We start from the raw sequence: 23,678 nt of genomic DNA on the forward strand, positions 1-23,678 counted from the left end.
TTTTCTAAATGACTTTTCCCCATGTAAAATCCTTGCAGTAAAAAAAAAGAAACAAGAAAAAGAAAGACAGGAAAAGGCCTAGTTCTACCAATTCATCTTTTGTGATTTCAGAAAGATACTGTGCTGGAAAAAAAGCTAGGCAAGGAGGATATTCAATAGCACGTGGAAACTACATATTAGCAGTGCAGTTTGAGCAATGCTAGTTGTGCAGTTAAGAGAAAACAGCAAGGCCCAAACCTGCCTGCTTATGGATGGACTCTACTTAACAAGGCCTGCTTTCTTCCGTGGTGTTTCATGGAAACCTTTGCCTTGCAAAACCAAATAAGGGAGCCAAGTACAACTTAAAGCAAGCCAGTGCCCCACATCACCAACCGCTTTGGATGAAGGTTAGTGTGAGATGTGATGTTACATGGTGAAACAGATGTATATAAAGGGCTTTGCCTTATATATGAATGACTTGTTCTCAGCATGCTCCAAGAGCTACAACTGAACAGAAAACCGTAAACAAAGCTGGACCCCCCCCCCCAACCATGTTGTTTTTGTTACAATCTTTGTGTTCTTTAAAACTTTTTGTCTACGCACACAAAAATGCCTTTTACTCATGCTGCTATTAAAATCCGTATGCCACATCCACTTTACTAGAGTGACCTTAAAATCAAAACAAACAATATTGTCCTGTAGTGTTTTGCAACCGTTTTCTTTTGTCTTGTTTCTTAGCAGATGAGCCACTGAGTCAGTAGTAATAATCACTCCTCTAGAAGCCAAGTGCCTGCCGCCTTCTTATTTCATATTGGTGTTGCCTGGAGTAACTTGAGTCTCTATACACAATTGCAACTTTCAGAAAATGGGCACAACAGTAAAATTAGGACTGAACTGGTTCAAGATGTGCAATCTAATTTGAATAACACTTGCTTCTCTTGTTTTCTAGAAAATTAAATAGAAAGTTGTAAACACTAAAAGGTGGCAGGAATAGAACTTTAAAATTATTCCTGTAAGCTTGATGAAAATAAATGTTTAGTATCCCTTTATAAGAAGTAGAACTCAAGTAATGCCTCTGGTAGTTACTAGGAAGGAAAAGGCTGTTTCTGGTGGTGGTGATTACTGTTTGCCTGCTAGAACTGGCATGCTCTGCTACAGTGATGAATGTGTCTCCTCTTCTGTTTGTTCTGAAAACTCATCTAGCTCTAGTGCAGTGCCATAGTTTGCATCCAGCTCCTCGTGCTTGTGCTCTGATGGGGCAGGGTGGTGGTGGAAATCCTCAAACTTTTGCCTTGGTTGAAGTGTCTTATTTCTAATCTGTGGTAAGAGGTACAGATAGCCCTTAGCACACAGCCAGAGACTGCTATTTCTGGCACATAAGGTAACAAAAAACATCCCATGGAAACCAAGAATGTCATTTTATGTCCCTCCAACCCAATCAACCCTAAAGCAGAGAACTTAAACAGAAAAGATGATGAAATTTTGGATGTGAAGTCCTAACAGCAACAGCAAGTTGACCAAACTGTACCAAGAATATCTAATTAGGATTAGCCTTTAAATTAGACCCCTCAGAGGAGCGCAAACTAAGAATGGGATCCTGATAAGCTGACTTGTGCATCACAACAAATCCAGTTGAAGAATCTGGTCCTAATGCTTCCGCTGCCCACCCCCTCTCCTCTCCAGCAGTTAAATACTCCACCGTACTTCACTTACGGGCTGTTTCTGTAACAGTCATAGCTTAAATATCTATGTACCTAATGGACTTATCCCTAACACCACAGAGAGGGAGGCAAGCGGCATTAACCTCATTTTGCAGATAAACAGTGGAAGCCCTGATGGCTCTCTACCGTGTTACATCCTGTGGAACAATTGCGCATACGCAGCAAGCATAAAAACACTGTTACACCAGGCTGCTGTATTCACACCAAGACTGGCTGAGCTTCAGCATGTCCTCTGTTCCTTCTTTGCACAGCCACGTATGACTATGAAGATAAATGAAGTTCAGAAGGTGGATAAGTTATCATAAATTTCTCAGCTACTGATTGCTCAGCTTTGGAAGATATGGAGACTAGGAGAGTGCCACTCGAGGTGCTGAACTGTTCACAGTGGGTAATCTCACTGCTGAACTGTAGCAACTCGAATCTCAGGTTCTCTCCCACCACAAGTCAGGATGGCACAGGGGGCTGAGCAAAACGCTGTGTGACCAATGTGACAAGAAATGTAAAAAGAAGTATTTTTTTTTACTGTAAGAGGGAAACGTCAATACTCTGAATATTCTCCCTGAACAGATGGGGAAAGGGTTGGGTTTTTTTTGAATAAATATGAAAAATTGTTTCTTATACATTTGGAATGGGAAATAATCGTATGGTAACAAGCTTGTCAGAAGCTGGTTTTCGACAAGAGAACAGTACATACCTGCAATGCCTTGGAAACTCAGTCTAACCCTTTTTGCAGTTACTCAGGCTGATGCTAACTGGAGGGTGCTGGCGGGAGGTGGGGCGCCGCTCGCCTCGCCTGCCCTTTGCTTTGTGACCCGGCAACCCCCGAACCTACACGGGGGCAGTTTCGAAACTTCGGGGCGTGCACCCAGCGCGGGCGGCGACACCAGGAAACGGGATACGGCCGCTCCTGCCTTATGTAAGCGAGCCGGGCCCCCGCAGGCCACGGGCCGGCCCCAGCACGGCAGGCTCCGGCGGGCCCAGCTGCGGCCCCCGCGCCACCGCCAGCGCGTCGATGGCCCCTCACCGGGGGCGCGGGGCTGCCCCATTTCCCCTTTGCCGCGCTCCGGGCCCCACCCGCCGGTGGCGGCGCTCAGGCCGCGCAAGAGCCTCTGCCCGAGCGGCCTTTTCCTGCCGGCGGGGGCGGCCGCCCCTCACCGCGGCCACGGGCCACGCGCCCCGCCCGGCCCTCGCTCCCCTCAGCGGGGCCGAGCGCGCGCCCCGAGCCGTTGGCGCCCGGGCCGCGCGCGCGCTGGCTTGCCAGCTGAGGCGGGGCGGGGCGGGGCGCGCGGCCGGCCGCCAACGCTCACCCGCGCGCCGAGCCAGCGGGCGGGCGCGCGCTGACGTCACGGGCGGCTCCGAGGGGGAGGGGCGGGAGCCGCTTCCCTCAGGCGTGATGTAACCTCTGCCCTCCCGGCCCGGCGGCGGAGGGGCAGCGGGGCGGCGGGCGGCGGGGCCGGCGGTGAGCGCTCCGGTGGCCGCGCGCGGCCGCGGCCGCATCGGCGGTGGGGCGGGGGAGGGGCGGGCCGGGCCGGCGGGGCAGGCTCGGAGGCGATCGTGGCTGCCGGTGGAAACATGGTGCCACACGTGAGGCTTATGTAAAATGAGCGGCGTCCGGCGCCGCCAATGGGGGACGCGCGCGCCCCGCCCCCGCCCCCGTCCCCCGCCGGCGTCACGCGGCCGCGGCCAATGGCCGTGCGGGCGGGGCGGGCGCTCCGGGCTCAGTCACGTTTCTGCCTGTATGAAGTCGGTGCCGGGCTGCGCCGGGCTGGGCGGACGCGGTGCGCGCGGTGAGTGGGGCTCCGCCGGGCGCTCTCCCCGCCGCCGGCCGGGGCTGGGGGGGGGCTCCGCGAGCGCCCCGGCGGGGATGGCGCGGGGCGGCGAGCGGCGGCCGCGGGGGGCAGGGGGGCTCCTCGTCCTCCCCCTCCCCCTCCTCCCCCGCCCGCTGGGCCGAGGTTACGTAACCCCCGCGCGCCGGGGCTCTCCCGTTGCCGGGGAGACGGGACGGGGCCGCCGGTGGGGCGGGCGGCACTGCGGGGGTCCGGCCCTCTGCCCCCGCTGGGCAGGGGGGCGGGGGGGGTTCCCTTCAAACCGGGGAGGGGGTGGCCGTGACACGCCTCCCCCACTCCCCCCCACCCCCATCTCGGACCGTAGCGGGGGAAGGGGGCGCCGGCGGCTCGGACTCGCTGGTCGGAGCGGGGCGGGGGGCTCCGGGGGCGCGTGTGGTACGGCTCCCGCCCGCCTCGGAGCTCGAGGGGGCGTCCGGGGGTGGTGGGGGCACACGCACCCCCCGTCCCGCAGCCGAGGCCGGGGCGGGAGCTGGGGGCTCCGAGGGGTGCTGTCCCGCGTCCCCCCAGCCGTGCGGAGCCGAGGCGGCGGGTCCCCGCTCAGCGCGGGGCGGCAGTGCCCCCGCGGGCCGGGCCGGGGCGGGAGCGCGGTGGGGCGGCCACCGCTTCCCCGCCCCGCGGCCGGTGGGGGCCCGGGGGCGGCGGGGCCGGGCCCGCGGGGCTCCGCTCGGGCGGCCCTGGCGGTTGCGGGGCGCGGGCTGCGGCCGCGTCTGTGCCAAAGGTCAGCGGCGGGGCCCGGCGGGAGCGCGGAGCAGCGCGGGCAGCCCGCCCGCTGCGCATGGGCCGCCGCCCCCTCCGAGGGGACCGCGCTGTCCGCGGCTGGAGGGTGGCTTTTCTCACGTGCGGGGCGGCGTGGCACCAAGTAACAGCCTCAGCTCGCTGCTGGCTGTGAGCGCTACAGGTAGAGCGGGCAACAGGTGCCTTGGATTTCTTTTTTTTTGCCTTGCCTGTAGTTGCAAGGACACTTTGTTCCTTGAGACCGTGTGGTTGTGCTGCTGTTGACATTAGTAGTGTGCTATTACATGCGTGATTACAAAACACTTTATGTAAGTACAGTTTCATGCAAATAAGTGAGCAGTATGGTAACAGTGAAGCTGACACTTCGCGACGTTTTGTAATAGGTTAGGGCAGGATATGGCATTTCTTGGGTACCGCGGGAGCTCAAAAAGCCCCCGGTGAGGCTAGCGTGAGGCCTCTGGTACTTGGAAATTGAAGCACTTTGAAATTGTATTCCAGTAAAACAGTAACTAGCTTTGAGATTGTGCATATGCCTTCATGTTGGTTTATGATTTTAGGCTGTGAGATGTCTCTTGTCTTTTCGAAATGTAAGACTCCGAGGTTTACAGTCTTGTACGTCAGAGACTGAATAGCTGCAGCTTATATATTTACAAGGGGGAAAGGTGGAAATTCTGTAATGATTCTAATGGTAAGATTGTCTGGTCAAGTCAAAAGTAGAGTAAAAAAACCCTGATTTAGTATAGTGAGAAACTGTTTCAAGTTGTCAGTATTGTTTTAACCACAGAATTTGTATGCTGGTAGCAGTTAATGTCAGTTAACATTTTTCAAAACTGCAGCTATGTTTTGGAGAGTTGCCTTTTGGTGGTTTTTACAGTAAAATCTACATTAATCTCAATGATGGCAGAGAGGAATATCTACTTGAATGCGAATGGTTGGTTTTGATAATGCAGGGTTGTTGGTAAAACTTAAGGATGTCAAGGTGACAGCTAAGGCCTCAATGGTGTGGCCCCATTCCGCAAACAGATCCTATTGTATATTAGTTAGTTTTGGGGCATTGAACTTCATGCAACTTAAACTTCTCATACCTTCTAGGGTGCCTCAGTGTCTGTGTGTGTCCTTGATCTTCTCAGCCTTGGGCACTGTGTTGTGTTTGCGCTTTACACAGTGGCTCTTAAATACAAAATCTGGGAGCAGGGCCTAGAATTTGATTCACGTTAGGGAGAGCGCCCGCATCGTTGTGCTGTAACTTCACCCTTCTTGCTTATGCTTGTGTGTGTTTGCATGTTCTTGTGATCTTTCTTTTTGCTCCTTCTTGCTGAAACTTGCATTATTTCTGTGAAGTGAGGAAGTTTCAGTGGAGAAGTGGACCATGTCCTTGCTTCATCCAAGGCTTGCTGTTAGCCTTGTGATTAGGACACTGTTCTGAAGTGTAGAGTCCTTATTCTGGACTGTGGAGGGTTTTTGCCTACCTCTCTAGTAAGGCCTGAGGGAAAGAGAGGGCTTTTGGCCTAGAGTAGAAGAAAAAAAGTAATATCCTTCAGTTTTGATAGATTTTTGTCTGTTTCAGTTGTTTATGTCAAGGTAGAAAGGAGAATGCTTTAGTTGGGTAGTTGGTATAAGTGTACAACACTGTGCAGTGAAGCAGCGTGGCCTGTCCTGTGCTGTGAAGAAACGTAGTTTGACTTGATCTAGTCCAGAAGGTAAAGGTATGGAAAGCAGGATTGTGGCTTTCTTGCACTTTCTGGTTTCGTTTATGATCCAGAGACTACATGGTTTCGGTGGGCTTTTTGTGTATTTGTTAGTTGGTAGGACTTGTTGTAGGCTTCCTATACTTGTCTTAACACATGAATGTTATCTGTGAAAATCCAAGTAATCTTAATTTATACAGTTTACTCTTGCTCCTTTTAGATTTCCGTACAGAGGTTTTAAAGAGAGCATATTGTGGCAGCTCTTGGCGTAATACCCTACTTCACTCTTGCTTCCCTCTGCCCGCTGGTCATAAGATTAAAATATGGAATGACTTAGTTTATCAAGTAAACTTACTTGAGCCTGTCCCTGGAAGAATCACCCTGTGAAGAATCGTGTTTTTCACATAAACTGAGATTTTGATGGTGTTTAGCCATAGTATGGGAATAGAGAGAAAAGTGGAAACTGATTGGAAGTAAAGTTACGGATTTTCCTTCTATCTCAGACTTTATTATGACCAGGAAGTGTTTGGTTTAGATAGACTGATAAACCAATTTTCTTTTTCCTGGGGTCTTGCCTCATCTGTATTTCTCTAACATCTTTACAATATTAAAACGTGTTTTATGGCTTTCTTTAAGAAAAGCTTTTTTTAACCCCTTAAAGTTGCTCATGAGCAAGTGACTGTGGGATGAGGTACAATTGGTGTGGTTTAAAAGCAAGTAGAGTGCTAATAGCCAGTAGAACAAGTAAATTATCACTAGCCTAGATCAACTGTAGTGTTTTATGTAGGGTTGCTATGGCTGGCCTATGTTAAAAGGGAACATCGAGTTCTTAGTAAGGCGTTGTGTAATATTTGGCATGAATGTCCTGTAGACACTGTATTATAATGTTACCACATCATAATTACTAGGTGATCAGGTGTTTCTGAAAAGGAATTTTTGTGTCCGGTTTTGGTTGCATGGCCTAAAATTCCTCTATGAGGATGGTGGGTTACAGCAATTTTTAGCAGGGTTGTCTTGCTGCATTCATACTTTCTGCATCTAGTTATATCCCTGTTGTGCAAGTTTTTAAACTGCTTGAATATTTATTATGTTAACCTAGCTTGTCAAGCACAGAACAGCAAATGGCTCAATATCTGTATTATTATTTGTGATTTAGTTTTATTACTCTGAAGGGCTTCAACTTGCACTTTTGGGTACACATGAAGTTGGATGCAGAAAATGTTGGTCTTGAAAGTAATACCACTGATGTTTTGTGTACTGTGCAAAAGGAGTCTGTCCCCTCCTGCTTTAACTGCTGCCTTAAACTTAACCACTGCTGTAGTCATGGGCTAGGCTGTTAATGTTTCATGTGTTGCTGTAGTAAGGTAAAACTTCTGCTTGCTAGTTGTTGGTTAGTAAAGAATGACCTCGCCTTCTGATGTTTTAGAAGAGTTTTTTGGGGGTTGTTTCTTTTTTAGCTACAGGTGACATATTTCCTTCTGTGAAATATGTTTAAAGGGCATGGGAAAAGAGGAGGCAGCATTCAAAAACACACTTCATGGGCTAATGGTTTTGTGATCTGTTGCTGAGATTTCTTGTGGCCCCAGGCCACTTTTGCAAAATAATATTGCAGAGAAGACCAAAATGAGGAAGGGTCAGATGGTTTGGGGATGTCTGCAAAGGCTACGGAGAGGCTCTGAAGCTGCTCTTTAGAGCACGTTCTGTTCAGGCTGACAGTGAGCTAGCAGCCATATGTAGTAGGAAAGCCCCGAACACATGGGAATCCACATGCCTGAGCATATGCACAGTGATCTGGCACTCTAGTAAGTGGCTTAGTAGATCACCAGGCATGCTCGTGCAGCCTGCTTGTACTCTGCCTGCCAGCAGGGCTGGAACATGGGCAGATCAGGCTTCTGTGCTTCTATTTTGTATTTCTGAAGTTACCCTTTATGTGTAGACAGGGTCTTTATGTCTGAATGCCTGCACTGGACCTGTATGAAGTCCAGTAGAGTCCTGTTACTTGGTTCTCTGGCCTTGAAGATTATGCTGCTACAGTCCTGCAGGGCCTAAGTTTCATGCGAGTTGCACAGGCAGTGGTTTTGAAGAGTGTGCTTTTCCTTGCTTATCCACATACGTGAGAAATTTTTGTGTGTGTGAAAGCTATTGTAAGGTCAAGAAAAGATTTTGTACAGGTGTTTTCAGCTGTGGCTGAAGTACTGTCTGGTGGTCCTAGAGGAGCCTTCTGATTTCACTGACTTTTTTTTGGTAGTCTGATTTAGACATCTTTGCTGGTAGGACACAGTAAAAAGTGAGGCTAAACGTATCATCCTCGAGATACGTAATTGTGGAGTATGATCCCCCTGCCCCCTTCATTTTCTCCCAATAGAAAGCAAAATTTTATTGGGGGTGCTGAAGGGGTAGAGACTCAGCGTGCTGCTTACGTGACAAAGTGAACTGAAATACACAGGGAATGTGTTTCTTGGGGCAAGAGTAGAAGGTTATTCTGAGAATTATGTGAGCAGGCTGCAGAAATTCAGTGCAAGCCGTACTGATGTTCATCCTGAATAGATGTGATAGTGGGAGAGAGTGCTCTTTTGAACATCAAAATCTCTGGGAAACACTTTGGGGTTTGGCTTCCAGCTGTTTTGAGTGTACTATAGTAATTCTTAATGCTTGATTTTTTCCTATAGATATAATTGTTAGATGTTTCCTTACCTAGATGGCTTTTAAAAGTAGAACTGGCTTTTTGAAAGTAGAACCAAAGCTGTACTGGCTTTCAAGCATCCTGTCCTAAAACAGAGGCACTTCACTGTTAATTAACACATGTAATTTTTCATAATTGAAGCTTAGGGAGACAAGATGAAGTGGTGAGGATGTCCAGTACTTCTCCTTTTGTTGACCTTGCTTCCTGTGCTCCTTATTCCTTGCAGCTTTTGTATCTTAGTATGCTTTTTGTGCTTGACCTTATTACATGTGCTTTTATGTTTCTGCTACTTAGTTTCTTTAATTGTACAAAGATCTTCACTATAGAAAGCGCTTCTTTGATTTTAATTACATCTCTACCATGGGTTCCTCTTGTGACTTCAGCTCTTATTTGAGTACTAATATAGCCAATTCACAGGGCAAGTACGCTGTGTTTGTTAGGTTGCCACACTTTGTGGAGTGTATTACTGAATGCAGTGGGGCTGTATTAGTAATAGTCAGAGAATTAACTTGGCATAGAGCCTTCCAGAATGGGACTTTCATTCTGACTGAAATCGTTAACTGGGTATGAACTGCAGCGATGTCTAAAGAGCAGCATTAGCATGGAACTTTGGTAAATGTAATACCCCATGGTGAAATTCTGCCCCTTTTTTAAGGGAGGGGAACAGTAGGTTTGCAAATATACTCTTTAATGGAGATATCAACAAATATTAAAGTTGAAATGCAATGTTGTAGATATTTTAGATCTAGTTTCACATATAATAAAGGTCAAATATGTGACTGCATGGTGGGATATTTTTTCCCTCCTTTTTGTGACACTTCCTCAAATGTATCCTTTTTGTTATTTAAAAGGACAGGAGTTCGCATATGCAAATATTAAAGAGTTCTGACTACTGATCTCCTGCTCAGTAATTTCTCCAGTTCCACTTAAGAGGAGAATAGTGTTTTCAGTTTACAATCAAATGTCTTTTTAAATTCACACTTAATACAAAGAATTTTAGTTCACGTTTAGGAAGGTACCTGTTGTAAGACTGGAAGGAAGTACATCTAGAAGTTTTCATGGGGCAGATAAAGGAGACAGTGTTTAGTTTCTTCACAAGATGTTTTGGCACAGGCTGTAATAATCTTGTCTGTCAGGGGTGTTTTTTTTCCTCTATGGCAAGTACCCAGCCTGCTGGCAATTAAACTTAGCTCTGGACCATGGCTTATTATTCAAGGTGAAGGAATAAACTTGAGAGAGACAGTTTCTCTTGGCTCCTGGGGGTGATCAGTCCACATCCACTGTGGAGATGTGAGCCCAGGTGGTGGGCTTAGCAGAACAAGGAATAATATACATGAAAGGGTAAAATAAGTGCTTCTAATCTGGCAGAAAAGAGAACAATTCCTGCCAGATAATGGAGGGGTGGCTCTGACTGCTTTTTTTGTGGTGGTGGTGTGGTAAGAGGTTACACTAGTACGTGGCTTCTTATGGTTACAGGAAAGCAAATGATGAATCAAGAGCTAGCCCAGGTTGGTGAGCACAGCACAGGTGAGACTGACCCTCCACGAAGTGAGGTTAAGTTCAACCATGTGTTGGTACTGTGCTATTCATAGTAAAACTGAGTTGACTTTGTCCTGTTACCTCGGGCTAACTTACAGCTATTAGTTACTCCACAGGGAGAATAAGCTGCTTTAAAAACAACAAAACCAATCTAAAACCGGAAATTAAATCATAGCGGTGCCATGGCTGCTTATAGAAGTGACTGGTGACATAAGCTTAGGTCCATTTAGGAATCATCACTTGAGGACCGAGGGATTTATTTTTTCCTGTTTGGCCCTCTGGGACATAGCTAAGGAAGCTTCTTTCTGTGATTTTTTTTTTTCTTTTCTTTTTCTTCTTTAAACAGATGAAAGAAGCATAAGTTTCAGTAAGCTGCAAACACCTTTTGCTTTAAGAGTGCATACTTGTATTTTGGAATATGAAACTAGTCTTGGTCATTATGTCAGTACTTTCACTCAGTTGACTTAGCTGTCTGGAGAGTTTTTTCATCTCCTAAGGCTAATTTGGAATTTGTGTTTTGGTGGTGAAATGTTTTAAGATTGTAATCTGTGGAAAAAGAAACATAACTTCAATTCAAACATGTGATCTCAAATTTTGTGCTAGATAATACTCATTCTTCTGCTTGGATGTGTTCAGATGAGTGAGTGGTTGATTTTGAAATACTGTGTTCATCTTGGTATTATCTAAATGTTCTAACAATAAATGAAGATCATGGAGATGGAATTTTGGGGGGTGTCATGTTTATAAAAGGAACAGAATTCAGTGAACAGTTAGTTATTCTGTGCATTGCTCAAGGAACCAATTTAGAAGTAATGTTTTTAATCAGTAAGAATTCTTGCATTTCCTCCCATTTTGTATTTGTAGTATTTATAACTGTTCTTCATCTGCATTTTACAAGATGAGACTTGTATTGCATTGTTAGATGGACTTGATTTATGTTTCATAAATTTTTGTCTTATAAAACTTGGTGTGTTTTTTTTTTTTTTAATAGGAATATATTGATGACACTTTCAGAATTGGAAAGATAACGATTAGTACCTTCATTAAGGTGAGTGTCTGATGCTGTCCCCAAGAAAGTGATTTATAGTGTCGGTTCTTTCTCAGTGAGTCTGAACTGTTTTTTTTGTTGTTTTTACTTTGTATGCTTCCTTTGAGCTGTAACATCAGAGTGATGAAAAATAAAATATGTTCAGAGCATTAAATTTGTAATGACCTGTTGTACATCTCATGGAAGCACATGGAAGTTCTGCTAAATCTAAATCTTCAGGAAACAAATTTAGTGTAGCATCCAGTATCAAGTGCTACATCTGCATTGCTTGCTGTGCAGAAGTTTTTAATACCTTCCCGTCTTTTGATTGCTCTTGCAGGTGTCATCAGAAATTTGAATGATGGTGAAAATTTTGGGGTCCAGAAAACAAAGTAGCTGGTGTTAGATAATCAGGATGATAGCTCAGGAGAGAAAGGAAAATGTTATGCTTCTAAGGTTTGATTTAGAAAGCAGGTCATAGGTCCAACGGTATTTTTTGGTCAGTTGTGCTCTACTTTCTAACAGGCTGATACTATTCTAGTCTCTGAGAAGTTGGACACGGCATCAGAGATACTGACTTATGCATGTTTGTGTGATGTGTGAGAAGCTGACAAAGAAAAAGCTCACTACAACTCAGGTGGGATGTGTGGTGGATTAAGAAAGCAGAATAGATAGTCAGAATTATGGACATATTTTGAAAAGGAAGAGAAGTTGATGGTTATTGGAGCAAAAAAAGGAAACAGCTGAGAGCTTAAAGGAGATCAGTGGAGGCAAATAATCTGTGATGCAAAGAAAACCTATTAAATAGATTTTGTTACGTATGTGATCTGATGATGGGACAACATTGGCCCAAGAAAGGAAAGGAAAGCATAGCAGTTCTGGACAGTACTGTAATACTGCAACAAAGATGAAATTCTGACTGAGATTTTGAGGGTTAATACTGTACTGTCTGATTAGTCTAAATGACTGGGGGGGAAAAAACCCATACTGTGTTTCTAAAGCTACAAAATGTGACCTGAATAGGTTGTTAAAGCTGACAACATTCTCTTTTCAATGGTGTAGGTGTGACTTCAGTTCTCTACAGAAAATGAACTTGGTTGGGCTCCTGTTACACAGGTGTGTTCCCTAAAGCACCTTATTTATTCTTTTCTAATATTTGAAGTCTTCAATGCTTAGAATAGATATATTTCAATATCAAAGGAAATGTTGTTACGAGCTCTATATTCTTTGTATACTGATGAAATTAAACTTCCTTTTGTGGAAAAGACCTTCTTGAGATGCCATACATGAATAAATTCTTCTGGTTCTTTGGCATTTGGGCACACTCAGTCACCTGTAAGTTTCCTCTGATAACTAATAGAAAACCAGAAGATTAGATTTAACTGACTCTAATCAAACTGATAAAATACCTGGTTTGAAGGACTTGTATTTAGTTTCAGATAAAAATCCTTTTGTAGTAGATTTGGGTTAGCTTTCAGTTAAAATGTAGAAAGGCTTATGAGAATTTTAAGTAGTTTGCAAGGACTGTTTTTTTTCTTAATGTTTTCCAAAATGCATAAGTAGGTGAAGCCAATGTAACACCCAATTAAAATGGTACATACTGCTCCTGCAAATATCCTCTTCAAACCTAGACTCTGTTAAAACTTTTTTCACCTATGAAAATGTCATGATGGAGGTCATCAAACTACAGAAGTGCTGTGCCACTTCATAAATAGTCAGGCAAGACGTTGTGGCTAATTACTTGTAGATCTTGATTAGCGAAGGCAGAAACTTTACACTATTGAGGAAATATAGACTACAGGGAGATGATGTAGTGTAAGGGAATTGGAAGAGCTGTCTTTAAATCAGGATTTAACTAGTGTTGAAAGACATTCCACATTTTCAGTGTCTAAGCTCAAAACTGAAATCTGCAAATAGCTCCAGATATGGCAATTTCTAACAGCTCTTGTGGTCGGAGATAGAGAGCTTATAATTTAAATCCTGTTTTATCGATTTATGATAAAGATTGGTTCTTTAAATGTTTTGCCTCTATGTACACAGATTTTTATCATAATCTGAGACTTGTAGAACTTGTAGCAGCTCTGCAACGTTACACAGAACGGAATGTTGTGAATAAATTCTTCCTTAGGTCTGGCCAACACAAATGTACTTTTAACAGTTGGTAGACGTGCAGCATTTTAAATTAAGGCATGTTAACATGGGCTGTCTTCCAAAATGGTTAGCTTGGGATTTGAACACTGTTCCAGACATTTTTGTTCCAAACATTCCTTCTGCCTATTCAAATGAAGCATTTAAACTGACATAATTGTTTGCCACACAAATGTTGATCTTCTGGCTTTTGTTCTACTGTTTCTTTGTGTTACATGTCAGTGGCATGTACCAACAGACTTAGTTTCCTAGACTTAATAAAATAGGTTTCAGATTTTCTTTCTCCTGTTGAAGTTCCCAGTGTCTTTCTTGGGAAAGTTTATTAGGAAGAATGATAATGTTGATGGACATTGCTAGTACAGACTTCTAAATGTAGTCACTTTTTTTTAAACTGTGAAGGTGACTGAGCATTAGCACAGGTTACCCAGAGAGGCTGTGGAACCTCCATCCTTGGAGGTATTCAGAAGTCATCTGGAGGTGATCCTGGGCAGGCTGCTCTTGCTCAGTGACCCTGCCTGAACAGGGCGTTGGACAAGATGACTTGCAGAGGTCCCTTGGGACCTCAACTTTCTGTGAATTTAAACTTTGTAACTGCCTAGTAAACTCTTTAATGCTCGTACCAAGCCTACAGCTATGTAGATGAGTTTAGATCAGGTGTTAAAATGGTGTTCTAATGAAACTTCTTAAGCACTTGGAGCTCCTATTGACCACATGAGGCATTTTGCTCTATTATCTACTGGAGAGGTTGGCCCTTCATTCTTGGTGGCTGTGTCAACCCATGCAGACTATGTACATACTACACATGTACACAGCACGATACCATACCGACAGTGAATCGGAAGGGTTATTTTTTTTCTGGTGTAGAAGATTCTGTTATTTTAAAGCTCTGTAAGACCTTATTTTAGAACAAAAGTGTTTAAAATGTAGACTTGTATCTGATTCTTCTGCTGGCTGACAGTTTCATGTTTAACCAACATTTATCTGCATAGGCATGGCATAACTCTGAGCATCTCTCTGGTATCTGTTTGAAGAGGACACTGTTGGGGGGCCCAGGTATTTCTTTTATATTTTATAGTTGTAGAGGTGTCCGGACTCTGTAATGGTCAAAGATTTCCAGTGGAAGAGGATGAGACAAGAATTAAATGCATGTGGGAGACTCTGGACCTAGAGACTTCATGCTTTTGATGCTAGCTGGGAGGGAGCTTGATAAACACTTTAACCAACTTTTCATAGAAAAAACAGGTAAGAAACATGCATAACTGTTAAAATTCACGTTAGTAGAAAGGTGCTTTCCCTCCTGCCCCCTCCTAGAGCTTATGTAGAAAATAGATTGTTCTGTGTTTATCTTAGAACTGTGGTTTCAGTCATATATACAAATTCAGAACTATTTTTTGGGTATAAACTGGGAGTTACCTGATTTAAAGGTAAAACATTTTTAGTCTAAAACCGTACTTATTTTATAATTCAGGTTTGGTTTTTGTTTGTGTGTTTTTTTTGTGTTGTTGGTTTTTTTTTCTTACTGAGGTAACAATCTGGTTGGAAGTATCCTGACTTATGGATGCAATGGCCCTGGCCTGGTGCTTATGCTGACCTCTTCCTGTATAGGTCTGCTGTAAATTCAGGATGGTGCTTGGATGGCTCTGGACCAGGGCTATGTTTTGATCAGTTCCTCTTGTAAAGTGGCAGCTGTAAGCAGTGGTTAATTAGGATCACCATTATAAAGATATGGCTAACTTTTACTTAAATAAGAATCCTGTGTTCAGGATTGAACTGAATGGTAAATTCTTATCAAAAATTGTGAAATCAGTGCTGCAAAATTCACATTTTATGGAAGCACTGGTGATATTCTAGGTGTTATTGTTATAAATAGAAAACTGAGTTATACCTCATTCCTTGTTAAGAAAAAGAACAAAACCTGTTTATGATGATTTGCAGTGAGATGAGGACTCTATTAAAAAACCTTTCTTTTTTCATCCAAAAAGTCTTGCAGGAAATTAAGCATCTTTTGTGGTGCGTTGTTGTTTTTTTTTTTTTTTTTCTCCCCCTTAAACTGAAGTCTGGGAATACTGCCACAGTCCCCACCCCCACCCCCCAAACATGTCCTAGCGAAGGTACTCTGTTAATTGTTCCATCTCCTGCCACAAAGCAAAGCTCTCTGTTATTGCTGGTGAAGTTGTGCAGTTAGACAAGTCACTTCTTGGGTTATTGTTTGTTTTTCCACATTTTTTTCCTAATGTTTTGCTACTACCAAGCATTTAATTATTGTCTAATTGCACAGGGAGAGTACATTCATTGTAGATGTTAATTTTCAGTTTCTCTGAAATTGCATGATATGATTAAACCCCTGCTAGTTGTTTGTCATACAAATGAGAAAACTTCTACCATTTTGCAAAGCAACCATCCAGAGGACATGTGGAAAGTCTTATTGTTCATAAGATCTTTAGTAAAATTGAATCCTGACCCTTAGGAGTGGCTCCTATTCATGCTAGTACAGTTAAGAGTCCCCAAATATTCACCTGTCTAGAGTCATAAACTGTGGTGTGCCTCTTGCTTAATTTGGGAATATTATTAAGTTCATATTAGTTGCAGATTTAGACTTAAATCTTCAGATGTTCACCTGTTATTCAGTTATTGAACTAGGTAATTTTCACTCTGGATTAGTTTTTCATTCTTTAAATGCCAATACCAGGCATATTTTTTTTTGTATGAAATCTGGAGAAATCTGTTTTCTGAATGTAACCAGATCTCTGATGAAATAAGATTTTTGAGTTTAAATACTGTAATTTCAAAAGAAATTTGCCTCCTTGGTATTCTAAGTCCTTCTTAAGAGGGTTTTTCAAAAGCATAAACCTGTTAGTTCTTCAAAAGTTTGTCCATACATATTTTGGTGTGTTTTTTCTGGGGATGCTGAAGTTCAGGCATTTAGGAATTAAAGTTCCATTGTCTTATGGCAGGATAAAGGAGCTGCTGTAGCTAATGAATAACCAGAAGACATTTTCTGCGTATCTAACCCGGCATATTAATGCCTACTTTTGTCCTTCATGCTCAGTGGAAATACGTCACCTTTTTCTTACACTGCATCAGGATCTTAAAGGTTTCTGGTCTTTGCCAGAGTGACTTTGGGAGGCTTGCTCTGTCTAGAAGAGCAGAATGGCTTTTGTGAGCCAGTTGCCTTGAAAATCAAGTTTAACTGGTGCCAGTTTAAGATTTAAAAGGAAGTTTTTATTTACAGAGTCAAAATAGGTAACATCCCTTAAAAATTTAGAAAGATGGAGCAGAAAATAAAGACAGACTGGCTTAATGGACTTCTCTGAAGATCAAACCTAAAAGAGCTAGCTCTTCCTTTGTTTCCACGTGACTGTCTGCACTTGCTTATTGAACTTGGTATACGATGCAGTTACCTTCCTCAGACTGCGGTCACAGGAGAGAACCTCAGGCTGGGAAAGCATGCTAGCTTTTACCTTTTCATTCTTGATTGGAAATTTATTCATGCGTATAAGTGAGATGAATATTTGCAATTTATTATGGCATTTTGACTCTCATTAGTTTCAACGCTAATGAATTTCTCTGGGATGACTGACCCTCTGTGCTCCTGAAGTGTTTGCATGGTGCTTGCGTATGCATGCAGATGTTCCACTTAAGGTTGTCTTCTGTTTAAGAGTAAAGTCTAGCTAGATGCATTAGTTCTTATCTAAAATAACAGACACAGAGCATGGTGTAGGGTAATTGCCAGTCTGTTCTTTTTTCACAGTTATTCCAATCTCTTCCTAGAAAAATCTCTCTGAACTTATGGCATGTCTTAATAATATTGCTGCTTTGGGAGACCTTGGTTTTTTTATTTATTATACAAGCTCTCGTTTTAGAAATGCTCCTCTTCCTTCTTTTCCTAGAAGCTCTTAGAAGTCTGCCATAATGTTTTCCCTATTCCTTCCTATTTATTCTTCCTGTATTCCTTACTCTGGTATGTGCCTCTGAGGCTTTTGAGATTTTGAAACAGAAGATATTTTGTGCAAGACCGACTTTCAGTGACATTAATCTTCCAGTCCTGCCTAAGAACACCATTCCATCTCAAGGAGTTGAGGCAATTGTTTTTGAAATATACCTTTAAAAAGGTCAAAATTGTATCATCTCCATTACTGGGATACTTATTTTTGGTTTTGGCATTGTTGTCTTTGGGCTCCAAATTGTAGTCACTGTAATGTAGTTATGTAGGAACCGCATAGATGCTTACTGCGGGCAAAGCTGCAGAAGCACTGGCATGTTGCTAGAGACAGAAATAATGCAACTTAAGCATTTCGTGGGCACAAGTTCCTGCCAGGTATCAAGAGGAAGAAAATTTACATGGTATCTTCTGTAGGTCAGTACATATTTCTCTTCCGTTGGCAATTCTCTTAATTTGAACTCACTGCTTAATATAAAAATAATTTTAACCCCCCTGAAATCTTGACTGTTGTTGAGTTACTCAACTCTTGTTCAAGGAGGCACAGGGAAGCCCTGAAAAGTTATTGGACAGTTTATATATCTGTCTATCTATATATATATATATGAAATTATTCTCTCCCACATAAGGAAGCACTCTTGAACTTTCCTACGAATACCTGGTAGAAGCTACCCTAGGTGCCAGGGAAAGAACAGAGGAGACAATAAGTGATACTTGGAGGTGGAAAAAATTCCTCATTAGTTGTTCAGAATTTCAAACTGTAAGACTCTATGTGCTAGCAATGGCACAATTTCAATGACACTTAAACTTTCAAAGTTTACAAAAAAGACTGGGGAAATAATTTCCCAAGTAAACATTGTTCCAAACAATATTTGTTGACAACTCTTGAGGCTAAAAAATACTATGGCATATGTCATACTCTTTGGCTTCAGAATTCAGCAGGAGAGGTTTCTCACACTTACAGACTGAAATAAGAAATGTTTGCATTCAAAGTAAGAAAGCTGTGGAGCTGTTAATTGCTCCTCCCATAAATAGCACAATTTTCCTGATACATATGTTACTGCAATGTTGGGCTAATTATTTAAGAGAATTCAGGGCTACGCTAAGTGTCTGTCTTCTGCCAGTTAATGCTTATGATCCTATCAATAGCGATTTATATGATTTTCTTTAAGGGATTTAAGTATAGCAGCCTAGAGTTGGTCTGTGGGTTTTTTGGTTTGGGTCTGCTTGGTTTTTGTGGGTTTTCTTGAGAGCTTTTTCTCTACCTCTAAGGAAATTATATAGCATAGTTTACTGGCAGATAATGTTGTTTCAGTTATGGCAGTATGTTTTTCTCTTGTATCTAAAGCTCTTTCTGAGTAGCGTTTGGTTAGAAAAATAGGAGGAAACCCCTGCCTTGGGCACAGAATATAGCATGAAGAATATTCATTTTCACCTTAAAATTCCTACATGTCAGACTTCCTTTTCAGGTGGCTGTCTTTTTTTCCCAAAAGCTTCATTTTAATCATAATGGGGTTAATTGGTGTAATTTTGGTATGCATAAGATAATTATTTGAAGTGGGTAAAATGCTGTAGATGATCGATCTCCAAGGTTAGCTTTAACCTTCTAAGGGTAGGTAAAAAGCCGTCCTGTTGCTAGCTGAGTAGTTTGCTGGAGTACCTTTACTCACTGAATCCTCTATACGATACTATAATCTCAGTGCCCTCTCGAGAAACAATAGTGCAGATGACATGAGAAATGGCTTCTTGTGGGTGGGCTCAGTTATTTAACTAGATAGATGCTCTTATTTCTGCAATACTTGAAGTAGTGGTAAGAGCCTTTCTTGTGTGAGAATGTATTACATCTTAAAAATGCTCCTTACCTTTACAGTAACAGGAGGCTTGTCTCATGTGCTGTCCATGTAGGTATTCCCAGTGCCACCTTCAGTCTCCTGAGCCCTTTGATGTTTTTGGTCACAGTCAGACAGAATGAGATGTGGCTAGTCCAGCGTTGTTAAGCACGGGCCATGATGCTGCAGATAGTAGCATGGGTACCACTAACCAGTTGGGCTCATTAGGAGCATGTGTGGTGAGAGTAGACTATATGCAGGGACAGAGCTTCATTAAAATGTCTCACTAAGTAAAGCAAGTGAAAGTGCAAGCTCTATCTGCCAGAGAGATTAAATTGGAGATGAACTGTCTGATCTAGTTAATCCTTGGCCACCAGAGTATGTGCCATTATGAAATAATACTATAATTTCATCTAAAAGTAAATATTCTTTTGTTGCATGTTCCAGTTATGTAATTTTAAAGACAGAAGTGGCTTCCTTAGTGCAGAAAAAAACCTTACTAGAGCTACTAAAGTGTAATTTACTGCCTTTATACTGCTGTTCAATACAACAGCGTAACAGGAGGTCTGTTTAGTCTGGATTAGACTACTTGAAGTGAATACATGCAGAAGTGAAATGTTGTTACTTTTTACTCTTCCCAAAGGGGTATTTTTTTATGATTACCTATAGTGAATTACTAGTGAATAATCTTGTAAAGAAAACAAATATTTATTTATTTATATACCATTACTGATGGCTTTAAATGAATGTCCTTAAACTACACTTCCTCTTTCAAATGAAAACAGATATCTTGCGTATTACTCTGGCCAAACGAGGAGACGAGTAGTATTTTCTTCTGAAAAACTCAAAATAAATGTAAAATGTCTGGAAAAACAGCAATTAGGAGGGTAAGAAAATAGTTTCAATGTTTTTTCTGGAGGGGGGGAAGTTGAATCATAGTGTGTTTTAAATGAGTATTAAGTTAATGTTTTCTGTTACAGGCTTTGTAAAAAAAATTTCTAAAAAAAATTGTGTTTAAAAGGAAGCTGTTGCAGTTAATATTAGCTGAACTTAGTTGCAGACTTTCTCATTGACTTTGTCATTCCAGTCAGGGGTTTATTAGTCAACAATTGTGATCTTGAATATTTTAAAGGAACAAAGAAGGAGGAACAAACATGGTACTGTTCTTTTACAAACAATCCTTTTTTTTTTCCTGATGATGCATTAAATTGTTCAAGAGTCTTGATTCATGGTTTTGAGGTATTGGTGTCTGTGGATTGCTGAAATATACGAGCAAATGAGTCAGATTGAGTATCTCTTTTTTTATTTATGAAGTTGAACTGCTCTCTAGTACTTCTCCTTTGATGGGTCTTCATTATTAGTCTGTTCTTAGTTCATTTCTGTATACGCCGATTTTTTTTGGGGGGGGCCTGGTGTGTTGGAATTTGCTTTAAAAGCAGGGGTATTTTTGTTTTGTTTTAAGATTACTTTTTTAAACAATGCAGAATATCCCCCCACAATTAGTGGTAATCAGTAGATAAAATTATTCTTAGGCTTATTTGTTGATAAATAGGTGGGTTTGTGTACTTAGTTTCCCTGTTCCTGATATGTGTTCAGTCTACCTACCTATGTGGCGTACAAAAAAGAAAGTGAAGAATTTGGTCAAAATGGCAGAACAGCTCTTAAAAGAAAAAAAATCAAGACTATGTATTAAAAAAAAGACAACAAAAAACTCCAAAAAGCCCCCCCCCCCCCCCCCTCCAAACAAACAAAAAAACCCCAAACCCACACAACCTCCAAACCAAGTAAGCAATCCTCTGATGTCTGAATGGAATCTTTTTGTTTGTCAGGGTAGACTGGAAGACAGGGAATAGTTTTGCTGAAAGTAATAATAGCTATTGTCCAAATTGAGGCAGTAAAATTGTCAAGTATTAAGTAGGAGAATAGAAAACAAGGATTTAACTTTTAAGGAGTTACTCATGTTTATTCCACTTTTTGTGTGGGTTTTTACCAAAAAATAAATACCTTTTCTACGGTAAAACACTGTTAGGTGTGCAATTATGTTTAACTTAAACTTTTCACTGTTCAAATGCTGAATATATTAACCATGAATATCACTTATGACTCTTAATTTCATCAGTCAGTGAGAATTCCAGTTTGTCAGCAAAAGCAAACAAGGAAATTAATTTTTTCCCCTCCTTTCCTTCTTCCTCAGATTTGTGGGTCTCTATGTCCAAACAGAATTTGTACAGAGAGAAAATTCTGAATATGGCTTGATTTGCTCTTGATCTTCGTGGTGTTTCTAATGAGTCTCCCATGGACTCTATCAAGTTCAGGGGGTTCTACTCTAGCACTGAGGAGCAGAACCCTGAGCAGCAACCTGGTATCAGTGAAAACATTTCTTTGTCGTTCTCTTTAAAAGAGCAACAGAAAATGAGCGATTATTCTGGACTTGCAAAAAACCATAGCCAGATGATTGCAGAAGATTCAGAAATTCAGACAAAGCCTGAACACTCTCACGAAGTTCTTCAGGAAGATATTGAAATGAGCAGTGGATCCAGTGGAAATGACTTCAGTGGAAATGACACAAATGAAAACTACTCAAGTGGGCACGATTCTCATGGCCATGAATCTGATGAAAATGGGAAAGATTCAGCGATGCTCATGGAAACTTCAGACTGTCATAAGAGGTAGTAGCTAATATTAAATAAATTTCACTTATTTTTGTCATGAAAGTGTTTCCTATTTGAATATAATTTTTGAGTAGTAACTATGCTATAAAGCGTATCTTCAGATTGAAGCTGAGTGTTCTAGTTAACTTGTAGTCTTGTATGGTGTAAATTGTAATATGTTATAATTCGTAAAGAATTACAGTGTTTTGCAGGGCCACTCAGTTTGAATCTTCTCATAATTTTGTAGTTAAGTGGCCTTACTTATATACTTTGTTGTAAACCAACTTCTATAATTGTATATAAAAAGTGTCAGTCTATTCTTATACATAAGGATGCAATTGTGCTATTTAATCTTTTGAATAATAGCTTAGTGTACAGAGCAAAGCTGCAACAAGAAGAACCTTAGACAAACATGTAACAACTATAGTTCCCATTGTGCCAGACAGCTTTTAAAGTAGTCTTTTCTTCTGGATAGCCAGTCATGAATAGGAAAATACAAAGCTAAACAGAAGTTGTTAGGTTTACTAATATTAATCTCTTTCTATTTTTCCTTATTCTAGTTCAAGCTCAAACGCATTCAGTCTGATGATTGCAAACTCTGAACACAATCAGTCTAGCAGTGGGTGCAGGTAAACTAATGTGCATATACTTTCAGTGATTTGCATGTATGTAATGCTAAATGCTGAAAACTAAATAGTGTTGTATTTTGATTTTTTGTTTTGTTTTGGCTAAATCTGGAGGAGTATGCAAGAAATGCTATTTTTGACTCTCTTCCTGTCCATAATCAGTAGTGTGTCCTATTAACCACTTGCATGGAACAGCAACAAAAAGCTCTAATTCAATCAAGTTATGTGATAACCTTTCAAGTCATCTTACTTTGATTCGGTAGCTTAACTCCGTAGTTTTGTGTCGTTCACTTTGAATGTTGCTTCAGCTCTAGTGGTTCGTGGTTTGGTTTGTTTGTTGTTGTTTGGTGTTTTTTTTTTTTTTTGAAGCTTTGCTTCAAATTTTCTGCTCTTCAGAATTTAGTCTGAAGATCTTGCCTGGGGACAACCTTAGTAGTGTTTTTAACGTCAGAATTCACCCATTGATTTGGATGTGTTCTGATGTCCAGCAGCCATATCATCTACCTCTCCTGTGTTCCATTCGCCAGGATTCAAGCCTCAAGTCTAAGGATAAACCAGCATCAGCTGCAGGAAACCCTCTGTATGAACTCTGCTTCTGACCCTGATAGCCTTGAGAAACCTGGTGGCACTGAAGGCTCAAATCTGGACACTTCAGAGTGCCCTACTGTACTTGTTGGTTTTTTTTTAAGTCAGCTTTTGATCAGGAGACCAAAACCTGATCCTGAGCAGATCAGGGATATTTAGCTATAGCATACTGATGTTAAGACCTCTATCTACATGTACCTACCTGAAAGTGTTTCTACCTGATGCCATTCCTAGAGAAGTGGTAAAATAAAATTACCCCTTTGCACCATTTGGTGCTTAGTGAACTTTTTTTCTGTCTGCCTTGCAGGCACCTGGAGATTTTGTTCTGTGCTGTATTTTTCGATTGGAAATTGTGTTCTGGATTTCGTGTTGCTTAGTGTGAAAGACAGTGTGAACCAAAGGCATTTCTTAATCTTCCTCTCCCATTGATGCAGTATTGTTCACTGCAGGATTTTGGGGGGATTACTTATTACAGTTTTTCTGATGCCTCTTTATTTTAAATTTCATTAATAGCTCTCTGCTCAGAAATGAAGAAGAACCCAGATAGTACAGTGTCTTCCCCAACTGCCAGGCACAGTGCTGGAGGGTTACAGAGCAGAATTTGATCATCTTTTGGGAATGAGGGTATCTAGAGAACGATCTTCAAAGACAAGGCTAAAATAGGTTGATAAGCTATAGGT

General features: G+C 41.8%; 1 protein-coding gene across 6 annotated transcripts in view; it reads left to right on the plus strand.

Annotated features, from left to right (window-relative positions):
* The first annotated feature begins 3,229 nt into the window (after nt 1-3,229).
* The window catches only part of PER2 (period circadian regulator 2), a 51,424-nt gene continuing 30,975 nt past the window's right edge, over nt 3,230-23,678 (plus strand). Inside the window, exons 1-6 of one of the 6 annotated variants that reach the window (XM_080409487.1) lie at nt 3,230-3,487; nt 11,184-11,240; nt 12,282-12,335; nt 14,443-14,609; nt 21,538-21,805; nt 22,348-22,416. In XM_080409487.1, coding sequence (XP_080265613.1) covers nt 14,510-14,609; nt 21,538-21,805; nt 22,348-22,416 — 437 coding nt within the window. In that variant the 5' untranslated portion in view covers nt 3,230-3,487; nt 11,184-11,240; nt 12,282-12,335; nt 14,443-14,509. Of the gene's footprint in view, nt 3,488-11,183; nt 11,241-12,281; nt 14,610-19,921; nt 20,024-21,330; nt 21,806-22,347; nt 22,417-23,678 lie in introns of all 6 variants that reach the window. The other 5 variants (XM_080409486.1, XM_080409484.1, XM_080409488.1 and 2 more) reach the window with 5 other exon arrangements.

The sequence above is a fragment of the Falco punctatus genome (assembly GCF_963210335.1).
Source record: "Falco punctatus genome assembly, chromosome: 13".
Lineage (NCBI taxonomy): Eukaryota > Metazoa > Chordata > Aves > Falconiformes > Falconidae > Falco > Falco punctatus.